The 13,230-nt window shown below is 54.1% G+C and overlaps 1 protein-coding gene across 8 annotated transcripts in view; it reads right to left on the bottom strand.

Annotated features, from left to right (window-relative positions):
- Positions 1–1,059: 1,059 nt before the first annotated feature.
- The window catches only part of FLNB (filamin B), a 134,336-nt gene continuing 122,165 nt past the window's right edge, over positions 1,060–13,230 (bottom strand). For 4 of the 8 annotated variants that reach the window (XM_070390860.1, XM_070390861.1, XM_070390863.1 and 1 more), the window contains 6 exons: positions 12,050–12,182; positions 9,215–9,391; positions 4,869–5,087; positions 4,266–4,316; positions 3,492–3,695; positions 1,060–2,679 (listed from right to left, as the gene is read on the bottom strand). In XM_070390860.1, coding sequence (XP_070246961.1) covers positions 2,492–2,679; positions 3,492–3,695; positions 4,266–4,316; positions 4,869–5,087; positions 9,215–9,391; positions 12,050–12,182 — 972 coding nt within the window. In that variant the 3' untranslated portion in view covers positions 1,060–2,491. The remainder of the gene's footprint in view (positions 2,680–3,491; positions 3,696–4,265; positions 4,317–4,868; positions 5,088–9,214; positions 9,392–12,049; positions 12,183–13,230) is intronic. The other 4 variants (XM_070390862.1, XM_070390865.1, XM_070390866.1 and 1 more) reach the window with 1 other exon arrangement.

Genomic DNA, 13,230 nt, shown 5'->3' with positions numbered 1-13,230 from the left:
CACTCTGCCACCTGATAATGCTGCCTCCTGAACCCGCCTGGCTCCAAGAAGGTAGAGACCAGTGGCTCTGCCTTGTGCTCCTCTGGGGACAAGCCCAGCCTACTGTGGCCTGTCCACACCCCCTGGGCAAAGCCTGCACCCTTCAAAGGCCACAGACTTTGTCGGGAGTCCGGGCCCACAGACTAGGCTGCTCCCTCCAGAAGGGGCAGAACAGATCCTCCTCCCCTCCCACCTGTCAGAGGGCAACAAATCGCCACCCTCATCAACAAAGGGGCGTCAGGAAGAGACACAGGGAAGGATCCAGAGTCTTTTCTGCCCACCTTTCCTTCCACCCCTCAACTCCAATGGAGGTGAGGGATGGGGTGGGGGCAGCTGGGACTTCCCATCACCATGGCCACTGCTCCCGCCGGTGTCACCAGGGAGGCAGCCCCGCTCTGGAGGACAAACTGGTAGGGACCCAGGGTCTGCCTCAAGTGAACCTGGAGAGTGCCAACATCACACTACAGCCCCTGAGCTAGTGCTGTCGCTGTAAAATGGTGTCACAAAACTGCCGTAAGGGGAGGAGGAGGAGGCATGGAGGTGGCGACATCCGCAGCAGGAAGGAGCAGCAGAGGGAGAGGGAAGAGAGGGCCGGCTGTAGCACCAGACCGAGCCCTGCTGTCCACGGGCAGTGGGATGACAGGTGACGTTGCTTTTTGTTTGAATAAATTCCCGACAATGGGGCTTCTCATGTACGTAGGAGAGCCTTTTTTTTTGCTCTTTTTAAATCCACAGCCTTCACGTAGGTGGGTTTCCTATGTGGGATTCTTACTCAAGGCAAGTCCCAGCAAACCTCCCCAGGAACCTGTGGGGGGGGGTCAGGGCCCGCACACCCCCTTCCAGCGCCCCGCACTCTCGGGCGGGCCCTGTCTGGATAAATTCCCACCGAGGCTCAGGGAGAAGCTAGGCCTCCCCCTGCAAAGGAGGCCAGGCTCCTGGCCGAAACAAGCAGCTCATCTGTGTGCTATTGGCCAGGGATTGGAAGAGCAGGTCAGACTCCAACCATTTACCAGACTGAGCTCTAAGGAGCAAACATTTTATTTAATAAGTTATAAGGTACAATTTACAGTCGGCATTTGATTCCAGTTTCGCTTCCTTGTCCCAGTTTACGAGGCCTGTGGTCCTTTCACATGAGGCTTCAGGCCGCTCCAGTTTCGAACGTTGGGCGTTTGCCAACACTGGCCCCCCAGCTGCGATCCCTCGGTGCAGGTCCCCCACCCGGGCCCCGCCCCACCCACGGAGGCACTTCAGCCACAGTGCCACTTCCTGAGGACTGAGCAGCGACCAGGGGGGTCTGCCTGCCCGACCACACTCCACAGCAGGCCCTGCAGCCAGCCAGTCCCTGACGCTTTAACTTTAGTCCAAAGCAGGGGTGCAGGAAGGCGTGCACAAGGCCTTACACCCCGTTTGTGGAATCTTGCACCTGCATGTTGCTTTCCGAACACCATCTGGATGACACGGGGTCAGGGCCAAATACACACCTTTTGCTATTTCTGCCAAACAGTGAAGGACCAGCGATGAGCTGCTGTCCACCCCGCTCGACGGGTCCCTGACTCAGACCAAAGGCCGGCGGGAGTTTCCTTCTTTCCTATCTATAACTATTTTCCAGAAAAAGTGGCCCCCGAGACAGACTGGGCTGGGTTGTGTCCGTGGTGACTTCCGCTGACACTCGGACCCCTCAGGGCCACCGGGAACGCGTTGGTGAAGCTCATCAGACTGGCAAGTGGCTGGAGTGTGTGTTAAGCACAAGGGCTAGTGTTGGTTACAAAAAGGGGTCTTTGGCAAGTGGGGGGCTGCTTGTCACTGCAGACGTTCCTCAGACTTTAAAAGCAAGAACAAAAACATGGCTGCCAAGATGGTCACACGTCCGGACTTTGCAGGGAAACGATCAGCAGATGAGGGAGAGGCGGCGGGAATCCCTCCAGGCCAGTCGGCCACCGCGTGGTAAAAAGGCCACAGAGCAGCATGGGGTGGGACGAGTGGTCAAAGCAACGTGTCCACCTCGTAGCCTTTTCTTACATGGGGTGGGCACTGGACGAGAGAAAGCTGGTTTCAAGCCATCTACTTTTCTAAACAATAACCTAAGCTAGGGCTCCTCTTTTCCCTGCCCCTCGTCCCTGTCTGGTTCCATAAGCTGGTCCCCGGTTGCGTGTCTAACACCAGCCTTGCCTGTGTTCTTGGTCTGTCTGCAGGGAACGATCTGCGCCACAAGAGGTCAGATTTGCTCAGCCCACCGCTCGAGCTTGCATTTCCCCAGTGTCCCCAACTCGTCCCCAATGAGTCAAGTCTAGGATTTCGTTCTGAAGGCACTTTAGAATGGCAATGTTTTCAGGATGGGGTTTCAGACCCACAAATAGGCCGGAGGACTTCGTAAAAAAAAAAAAAATCGAGTTATAAACAAGCAACAAAAGCAACCACCTGAAGCACCTCCCGGGATCTGACGAGCAGACGTTTAAGGCACCGTGATGTGGAAGGGGCTGCCGGGGATGTGTTCCTCTCCCCACTTCACGGCCAGAACATACTCCCCCTTCTCCTTCACGACGTAGGTGACGTTGTACTGCTGGCTGCCCACGTGCTTCATGGAGACCTCTTCGCAGGGGGTGGTGGGCCCGTGGACCCCGATCAGCAGCATGTTGGAACCTGAGAGGCAGAGGGAGGTGGTTATTCCGTGAGGATGAACCCCAGAAGGCAGAGGACCAGAAGGGAGCCAGCGGAATGATACCAGTTACCGCCTGCTGAGCTTCTATGAAGAAGCTGGGGACTGAGAGGTGGGAGTGTGGGGTTCTGAGCAGGCCTCACAGAGCCCAACACTGTGGGTTCAAATCCCTGCCCTGCTGCTTCCTAGCCAGGTGACCTTGGACATAGAACTTCACCTCTGCCTGTCTTAGCCTCCCCGTCCGAAAACAGGGGCAACACCAGCACCAGCCTCACGGGGAGGAGTGTTCTGTGAAGCCCTTGGCACATAATAAGGGCTGTCCCTGTAGGTGTAGATTGTTCCGATCTGTTATTCTCATAAGAACTTTATGGAAGGTACTATTATTCCTATTTTAGAGAAGAGAAAACTGACTTTTAGAAAGAGATTTAGTAAGTTTCCCATGGTCACATGGCATTTAAGGAAGGAAGAGAGGGAGGGAGGGAGGGAGGAGGAAGGGATGAGTGAGTGGTGGAACCAGCCAGGTTTCCAGCCAGATGTGCTCGATGCCAGAACCCAGCCAACTCACCATTGACACCCAAACAAATACCCAAGTCCAAATTGCTATTAAGTTTGAAGCAATTAGGGGCAGAAAAAACTCAAGAGGAAAATCCTTTAAAAATACTAAGTGCAAAAGAATAAGGTAATAAGCACGGTTACTTGGGAGGGTGGGCACTGCAGACTGGAGCAGGGAAGACGAAAGCAGAGGCGGTGCCCAGCTGACCCCCCTACCGCCCCGGAGCAGGGCCAGGCTGCCTACCCGCTTTGCTGCAGTCCACCAGGAAGGAGCTCTTCTGGCCCACGAAGGCCTTCGAGAGCCCTGCCCCCTTGGAGGTCACCTTGCTGGCGTCTGAAGATGCCTTGGGGATGGCGCTGTAGCAGGTCTCTGTCGAGGACCTGGTTACCGACTCCACCAGGATGGACGAGGTCTCATTGGCCAAGCCGGGGCTGACCAGACGCTGGCCTAGGACATGAAAGGGAGGGAGGAGGGCATGAAGGACCAGATCAAGAGGGTCCCTCAGCCAGAGGAGGAAAGTGCCCCCACACCTTAACACCTGGATCCAAAAGCCACCACTTCCCCGTCTCACACCCACAATGTCTTCTAACCCCCTCACCCCCTCCCCACCCCCGGGTCTTGTCCCACACAACTAACTAGGCTCCAGCCTGGAACCCCCGCCCCCCCCCCCCTCACAGAACCACGTGCCACCCTTTAGAAGCCACAGTTTCCATTTACATAAAGCACCCTGCGTATCAGCAGGGTAGACTCCACACTGCTTATCCCTCTACGCTCTACACTGCAGACTTACACTGTAGTGTAGCAGTGTACACTCTACACTGTAGAGCTTATAGGGATAAGCAGTGGAGAAGTCTGCAAGGACATAACAAAATATCAAAAATGATTCTCTCTGCACGGGAGCTGATGATTCTCCTGTCCGAATCTTTAGTTTTTCTGCAGTGATCCTATGCTATTCGTATAGCAGTGAGCAGAGAGAGGCATGTGGGAGGGCTTTACCACAACACTGATGGTGGTTACCTGGATGGAGGCTGGGAGGTGATTTTACTGTTTGGTATTTTTTCCAGTGTTCTGAAGGAAGCACATTTTTATAAATTTAATAAAGACTTTTAATTATTTTTAAAGTGAAGGGAAATGATCGGGGTGATTTTTTTTTAAACCCTGATTTAAACAAATACATAAGATTTCAAATATGTAAACATTTCTTTTTTCAGTTAGAGGCAGAATCCATCTAACACGCTTTTTAAACTTCTGCCCTCCCGTTCTACTACTTATTTTGCAAGTTTCAAACATGCACCCCCCTCTACTTTCCTACCATTTCTTTTATTTTAGATTGATTTTTAGAGAGAGGAAGGGGGAGAGAGAGATAAATCAATCAGTAGCCTCTGACATGTGGCCTAACTGCGGATTGAATCTGCAACCTGGGTATGTGCCCTGATTGGGAATCGACAACACTCCAACCCACTGAGCCACACAGGGCCCTACCACCTCTTCACAATCAGGATTCAAAGTAGATTCAACGAATTTAAAATCATCCAGTTTCTGCGATCAAGCAGCTCTGTTGATATTTTGACAAAGGATTTGGGGGTGGGGGTGGGGATCATTTCAAAGGTATCTGGTTACCTGTCACCTTGGCCTTGAAGGGACTGCCCACGATGTGGTTGGGCCCACCGTATTTGACGCCGATCAGGTAGTTCCCAGGGGCCATGGGGGTGTACATGACTTTATACCCTTCTGGGGTCTCCTGGCAATCCATTTTAACCTTGGACGGGCCTTCGATGGTGACGGATAACGTCCCCGGCCCTGCTCTGGTGGTGTTGATGTAAAATTCAGACTGGATACCTGGGAGAAAGGAAGTGGGAGTCAATATCAGGTGGATGGTTTGGAGGGATGACGGGGGTAGGGTTTGGGGAGCTCTCCCGGGGTCACTGAAGCAGTGGCAGGGGCACACACAGGATCCCTCAAAGTAGGGTCACCGTGGTGGCATGGGAACCCACCACTACTAGCTTTGAACTCCTGGCACAGAGCACCTCAGGCCCTAGGGTTGGTAACTCCAGGCAGGAGTGTGGCTGACATTTCGCCCACCAGCACACCCTGCCTGGACACCCTGTCCTCTCCTCTGGGCACGAGCGGCGGCCATGGGCGAAAGGTCTGAGGGTCACTGTGAGCCTGACATGCTGTCCAGCTCTGCCTCCAGGGGCGAGGGGAGGCGTGGGCCCCTCTGACCTTTCCTGCCTCCTCTGTGCGGACTTAGGGAAGCCAAGGAGTCAGCGCCTCCTCCTTCCTCTACAGGCTCCCTGACCCAGACACCACCCTGGAGACCGCAGCAGCCACTAGGATCTGCCACCCCTCCTTTGCCATGAATAATACTGGCAACAGGAACAGGACCAGCACAGCAGCGGCGGCTAACTGAGCCCCATCACAGTTCAGGTGCTAACAGGACTCGGAGGCTCAGCCCCTGCCAGTCAGAGCTACGGTGAGAGGGGTATCTGAGCAGTCCGCGCAGCTCGGAGCCCAGGCCCAGCTCTTGGCCACTGGGTGGACAGTGTGGCTGCCTTGGATGCCCTAGTGCAGCCCTAGGACACTCTACCTCTTGCCCGACCCATGAGGACCTCCTGCCCAGACGGGTACAACAGAAGGCAAGCTGGGCAGGAGTGCCACCGATGGACGGCAGCATTCCCACCTGAGCCCAGGGCCCTGCAGAAGCCCCCCCACCCCCAGGCCTCTTTCCAGTCTAGAGGGGATGAGTGGTCTGTGAGGGCCACTTGGGGGCCAGACACCAGCTGTGCACCTGCCACAGTGCCCTCTATGGGCTGTCCCTGGCATAGCAGCCCCATGCAGGGCTGTGCTTTCTCTAGAGCCCTGGACGTGTCCCAGCTGGGAACTATTTTGGTTTAATTACAGCTCCCAGGCCAGAGAAAGAATGATTGTTCTGGTTATCAATAAAACAAAGGAGCTGCTATCATGCAATTCCCCAACACAACCCAGCTGTTTCTGGAAGCTCTCGAGGCTCTGGTCCCAGCACTCCCCCACCCAGTACCCTGCCCCCCCGCTTCAACCCTGCATCTAAACTGCACAGCCTTGAAGCCCCTCAGGCAGCAGCTGCTGCAGCGGCTGTGGGGGCGGGTGGAGACTAGCACGGGACAGCATCCTAGGAAGGAGCTGCCAGAGGAAGACGACATGGAGAGATACTCCACGTGGAGAAGGCCTGGCTGCGGGAAGGAGCCCCACCCTTTTCAACAAGCGGCTCCATTCCTGAGAAAACTCGGTTCCTCCTGGCTGCGCGGCCCGAGGGGAGGGAAGATGCGGTGGGAAAGGGAAATAAGGAATCAGAGGCCCAGAGGTACCTGGGACAGCCTGCCTGGTGGGTGCCCTCGTTATTCCCATTTTATGGGAAGGAAGTGGAGGCTCAGTGAGTCACAAGGCTAGAAAATGGCACCGTGGAGATTTAAACAGGAGTTCTGTCCAACGGGAAGCGGACGCACATGCCCGAGAGAAGACAGGAGAAAGGATCCCCACGCAGGAGTCCCCCTCACCACCGCCTCCAGCTGACCACTGACACCCCGAACATCCCAGGCAGCCCGCACGCACAGCCGAGTTCCTGTGACTGTCATGTGTGTGCAAAGCACCTTCAAGGCGGGCGAGGAGGGAAGGGGCTCCCTGTTCCTGGCCACTGGGGCTCCTGGAGCTTTTCCTCGGGACACTGCGCTCCCAACCAGGCAGCCCTGGTCCACCTCCCAGCCTCTCCACTCTCTGCAGCAGAGTCCCTTCCCGATTCTCCACGTGCCCTGCTCCCAAACCTGCGGAACGGACCATTTAAGGTTCGAGCCAAAAGATCCAGCAAGCCCACCCATAAAAACACAGGGACAATTGCTTTGTCCCGAAGGTGAGGCCGCCAGGCCCTCGGGCAGCGAGCACAGCCACCTTTTCATTCCGTGCACACTGCAGCTGTGTAACCCCGGGACGGGTATTTGGGGAAAGGCTGGGGAGCAGGAGGGCTAGGAAAACAAGACGCCTTCCCCTTGACAAGAGCAATATTTACACAGGGTTTGAAACAGGCGTGCTCTGTGCCTCTCCCGCCCGGCTGGGAGTCTCCCTAGACCAGCTCCTCTCAGCGGCATCCAGCGCTTGCAAAACACAGCCTGAAACCAGAGCTCCTGAGAAGGCCCTGGAACAGCCAAGAGGAAGCACAGAGGCCCCGCCACAGCAGGTGCGACCCAGCAGGGGGCAGAGGCGGCTGCTGGCGGCTGCAGGAGACCTCAGTGGCTGCTGTGGGGCCCGGGCCAAGGCCTGCGGTGGCTCCAAGTACCAGGAGGACCCCACCTGGGCTCCGACGGTGGGTGGCTTGCCAGGGGCCAAAGGCGTGCATTGCTGCCTGGGAAACATTCCACGGCGGCTAGGACAGGGGTCCTGGCTTGTGACCCCACCACCACCGCTGAGTGGGCCACAGGTGCAGTCTCTGCCCCTGGGTGAGCCAGACGTTTGGGGAGGCAGCAAAACTCAGGGGTAAAGGGCACAGGCTCTGAGGCGTGGGCCTGGGGGGAGTCCTGGTTCTGCCCTCTGCAGCTAAGTAAGCTTTGGGGAGTGACTCAACCCTCTGAGTCTCGCTTTCCTCATCTGTGCAATGGCCAGCGCTTAGGGTGAAACCATACTATGCTTTTAACAAAGGACACGCTGCTGGACCAGCGTTCAGTGTAGAGCCAGATGGGCCCGGGGAGTCCAGAGGCATTTGTGCCACCCCCACGGTGGTTCTGCTGAGGCCACTGTTTGGCCAGAGTCCCAGGTGGGACATCAGCGGGTCAGCTATCTCCTGCCCTTGAGCAGGGCACCTGGGCCACTTAGGACTCTCACCCCCCCAGGTAACGGGGCCACTCATCCCCTGGCCATGGGGAGGCGGGTCTGCTCTGTCCCACTCACCCCATCGGGGGACACTAAGAGCAGAGCCCACACACGAGGGACTCCAGAAACTGGGACCGGGCGGCCTTCTTGGGGGCCCAAATCAACACCCACATGCAAACCGTGTCCCCGAGAGCCCACGCCTGGACTTTCCCTACAGAGAAGCACGGCTGGACACGCTCCCACCCTGCCTCTGCGTAAGGACACGCACTGGACACCACCCGACGCCCACCTATAGGGTCACCGTCTGAACACCAACTGCAGCCATTACAAGGGGGGGGTGTATGTTTTGACATGGAGAGTTCTTTAAGACGTCAAGGGCAAAAAGCAAGCGGTACAATATGTGCATTAAGATTATTTCTGTAAAATAAAAACAAAGCCACAGTATGTGTCTACCTTTCTGGTGAACCAGCCAGTTAAGTAATCACACGACCAAGAATGAAGACTGACAGACAACCCCAAGGGCCTCCCCTGAGCTGTGAGCCATTTCCTCCTGGACCAGATGGAGGGAGGAAGGAGACGCAAAGAGATGGAATACGTTTCACTTTATACACCTTGTCGCTGCCTAAATTTTTCACAATCAAAAGTGTCTCATCTGCAGCAAAGGTTAAAAATAAATCGTAACAAGTCCCAAAGCTTCTGAATTCCTCAACTGTTTCAGACTTTTCTCCTCCTCCATTAGGACCAGAGAATCAAAAGAGGAGATAGACCGTGACAGGCATTACTGCCCATTCAGTGCGTTTCTGGGCGCCTGGGGACCACTAGAGGCACTGATGGGTAGGGACCGCCCAGGAGGCCAGTTACATGCATCATGAATTCTGCTCAGGCAAGGAAACCCTCGGAATGAATGGTGCTGGGCCGTGTTCCTCTGTATCAGCATTCCGGCCCCACAGCCCGGGAACTTGGCAGGGGAAGCCAGCTGAGGCACAGCACGCGGTAATGAGCACGAGGGCCTCCAGAGTGCACCTCATCCCAGTGTCCCTGGAGACAGGCGCACAGGCCTGGAGATTGCCACCTGGCTCTGTCCCTGGAGCCGGCTCAGCTGAAGAGGAGAGGGAGAGGCAGTGTGTTACCTGTGGTGCCCCCCTCAAGCCCGGCGCCGTAGGCGGACACCAGGGCCGGGTTCCCCGCTTGTCCAGGCTCCCCGACGCGCACTTTGAAGGGACTTCCAACTACGTGGCTCCCATTGAACTTGACGTCGATCGTGTGGATGCCGTTCTCGTGGGGGATGAAGCGAACCGCGTACTTATCTGGGAGAGTGAGCAAAAGCACAGGGTAAGAGCGGGCCCCACCCAGGCAGCAAGGACCCAGGACAGGAAGCAGCCCCACGCGGCCAATTTTAAATCTTTCATGAGACAACGGTTCTCCTGAAAGCCTGGCGCCCCACAGGTTGGATTTCAAAGCCAGATGGGCCTGCTTGTGTGTCCTCAGCCAGCCCTCTGGGAAATGCATCCAAATCTCAGCTTCTGTTTCCTCCTCTGTGGCCTCTGCTCAGGAGAACACGGCCTTTATGAAAGCTCACTTCTTGCAAAGTTTCTCTACTTGGCCACTTGAAGGGGGAAAGAGTGGTTCCAACTGGGGCCAATACTCCTCAGTTAAGCTCCAAGCTGGCAACTGCCTCCCCCACACCTCTACCGCCCCCCCCCCCCCCCCCCCCTAATAACAGCCAAGTTTTTCACTGTGAGCTTAGGTCACAGCATGTGGCACGGTAACTGTTCCCTGGGAGGGACACCTGCAACATCCACCGACCTATCATGCATCACCTGACCACCCCTTCCTCCTTGAAGCACTCGCCTGGGATGCAGGTAGGTCTGTTTTCTCCCTCTTCTCACCCTTCACCCCTTCAGAATTTTTCTCCCCCAAAGCTCCACCCAAACCCTCTTCTCTCCTCTGATGAACATCTGCATGCAACTGCCCATTCACACCCTTCAACACGGCACTTCCCCAACAGCCTCTGACTGGGTACCCAGCACTCCTCCCTTAAAGCCAATATGCTTCAAGGGAAGGCGACCCCACCCCCACATCAGGTATGATCTTTGACTGGGGGGGGGGGTCCCCCTCTTTCTCCACGCCATCCATTAGCACATGGCACGTGTGTTCAGTGTTTGGTGAGACAGGAGGGAAGTTGGCAGGAGATCTCTGGAAGAGGAGTATCTTAGATTCTGGGAAAGATTCTTGAGGAGAGAAGATTGGTGTGGTGTGACGACGGGAAATCCGGGGTCTGCAGCCATCTTGTCACCAAGAGGAAGGCCGGTCTCAGAGTGAGGCCCACAAAGCAGAAGAGAGGGCAGAGACATTCGGGGGTTTGGAGGACACAGCTGCACGGCTGAATTAAACTGTTGCGCCTGGGACCCTGCATTTTCCAGTGATGTGAATGAACAGACCCCTTTATTGTGGGAGTTGGCTTCAGTTGGGTGTTCTGTAATTTGCAACCAACAGCATCCTAACTGTGGCATGCTGACGGTCCAGATACCAAACTTCACTTGTTGGCTAAATCCCAGTGGCTCTAGAGATCTACTAAACTTCCTTAGTTTGATCTCTTAGGGACACTTCAAAACTCTCACGAAGGCCTCACCTACCCACGGCTGCATCATCTTTCTACCCAATCACCAAGCTACATGTAACCTTTCTGAATTCACATGCATTCCCTATGGCCAAACTCGTCACCAAGTGTTGTAGTTCTCTGGCCTAAGTTCCTCCTCTCCATTCCAACGCTGCTGATTAATGTTATTTTCTCAGACGGACCATTCTGCCTTCAGATATTTCAACACATTCTCTATGATGTGGTCAGACTTAAACCAAAATCTGATCAAGGCACCACCCCCACACAGACACACTGTGTCTTCTAAGGCTCCTCACTGCCCTTTCCTGTTCTGCCCCGAGGGAGAAAGATGTGTAATGCTGACCCAGGTCCTTGATCTCTGCCCTCACTGTACACGTGGCAGGGCCACAGCAAATGCCCAATCATGGCAGTGACTAAGGGCTCTTCCTCATGCATCAGGGCCCACGGTCAGTTCACTTCCTCTGAGAAGCCCTCCTGACCTTGGCAAGGCACAACGCTTTCCTTTCCTGCTCTGACCAACTTCACCATTTGGTTCTCAATCCTGTGGTCCTGGTGACACACAGGTCCTCACGTGCTCTGCAGGCTGCGGCCAGGTCCTTACTTGACTCTTTGTGAGCAGGAGTCACGTCTTGCCAAGTCTCTGACACTTAATGTTCACTGGCAAAACGTCTCAAAGCGACTGACATCGGAATTCCATGCGTCAAGGAAGCAGGCGAGATCTTACGCGATTAAGCATCCTGGGCCTCCTGTGAAGCATCCTGGAGACCCAGATTCTCTTTTTAAAAAATATTTTTATTAAATTTATTGGGGTGACATTGGTCAACATGAACATACAGGTTTCAGGAGTTGGTTCCTGTTACAAGATCTGTATACTGCACCACCAGATTCTCTTTTAAATTTCAAGGTGAACATCATTGACCTTTTCTCAGAGTGAAGTCAGGTCAAAGTGAACTTATTCATAAGTTCAACAATATAATAAAATCTGTAAGATTTTGTTAAAATATGAGAGAAAATCACAATGACTGTAATGTGAAAGGAATATGAAAAACTAAAGCAGTATTTGTTAAAAAAAAAAAAAAGAGGAGGGAGAGGAGAAGAGAGAGAGAGGAGGAGGAACAGGAACAAAAACAAGAATAAAAGGGAGGCTATTAAATCTCAAAGTGTCCCCCTGTCTGTCCTTGGCAATGTTTACACCCTAATTTACAAGCAATGTCTGGCAAGAACAGCAAAGGGAATCTGGGGGCTCGCTGGCCTTGGTGAGGCCGGCTGGTCCTCCTTCAGGGTGCATGTTGGGGGGGGGGGGAGGGTGCTGGTGCTGGGACCGCACACCCTGCGTACAGCTTACCTGGCTCCAGCTCAGACACGTGGCATTCTTCCACGGCTCCGGAGGGGCTGTGCACCTTTGCATCAATCTTTCCTTTTGCCCCATTCAGCCTTATAGCAAAGGAGGCTGGCTGGTTAACCTTTAATCCCGATTCCTGAGAATTTAATACATCAGACAACGTTACGGCTCTCGGCACGCCTGCTCAGTGGCACACACTGACCCAGGCCGGGACTCTGGGCACAGTGCTCCTGCAAACAGGCCCAGCATGGTTAGCCACATCCTACAGGAGCAGGTGGCTCATTCCACATTTCTAGCATTAATATCAGAAAGCAGAGGCGCACAGCTGCGTGGGTCTGGTGCCCAGAACATCTGGAAGAGGTTACGGGGTTTGAAGCCTTGAGACATCCTGATCAATAGGACTATTGTTTCAGCATCCCAAACAAGTCATCAAAAAAAAAATAAAAAATAAAAACGAAGACCCTCCTTTGAGGAGGAACCTGGCGGCTGACAAAACCATACACTCAGGAATACGAACAACGCTTTATGTCACTGCTATTTTTTATCTGGAGGGTAGGAATGGAGGAACTTTTAATAAACTTGTCAAGGGCTGCACAGGAAAAGGGATGCCATGGGCACCACACAGGGCTTCCAATCAGCAGGACCTGGGCCACTCCCATTTCCCGGACCTATAACTACATCGTTTAACCTTTAACCCCGTTTAGCCTCAGTCGCCTCGTGTGTAAAATGTGCGTAATAACCGGATCCAGCTCAGAGAGCTGCCGTGAGGATGAAATGAAGTGATGCATTCAAAGCCCTCAGCATAATGCCTCACCCATACCTAAAGGCTCAGAAGTGTCAGGTTATTGACTATTAATATGCATTTTTTCAAAATGAATTGACCAACAAACTAAGACCCGAAGCATGGAGGCCTGGAACAGACTGACATACCTCGATGTGGGGTCAGGAGGACGAGAAGAGATAAAGAACTTACATACTTATATGCATAGCCCATGGACACCGGCAATAGGTAGTGGGGGGGGGGGGGGGGGGAGTTGGGGCTGGGAAGATAGGGGTAAGGAGGGAGAATGGGAGACATCTATAATACTATCAACAACAAATATGTTTAAAAAATATGCATTTTGAAGTTGTGTGTACCCTTAAAAAAAAAAAAAAAAGAGAGACAAGTATAACCGGTGCTAGTC

This window comes from Myotis yumanensis, unplaced genomic scaffold, assembly GCF_028538775.1.
Source record: "Myotis yumanensis isolate MYYU_CA2020_CCGP unplaced genomic scaffold, mMyoYum1.0.hap1 SCAF_14, whole genome shotgun sequence".
In the NCBI taxonomy this organism is placed as follows: Eukaryota; Metazoa; Chordata; class Mammalia; order Chiroptera; family Vespertilionidae; genus Myotis; species Myotis yumanensis.
The sequence above is the reverse complement of the archived record's forward strand: the minus strand, read 5'-3'. Positions and strand labels throughout refer to the sequence as shown.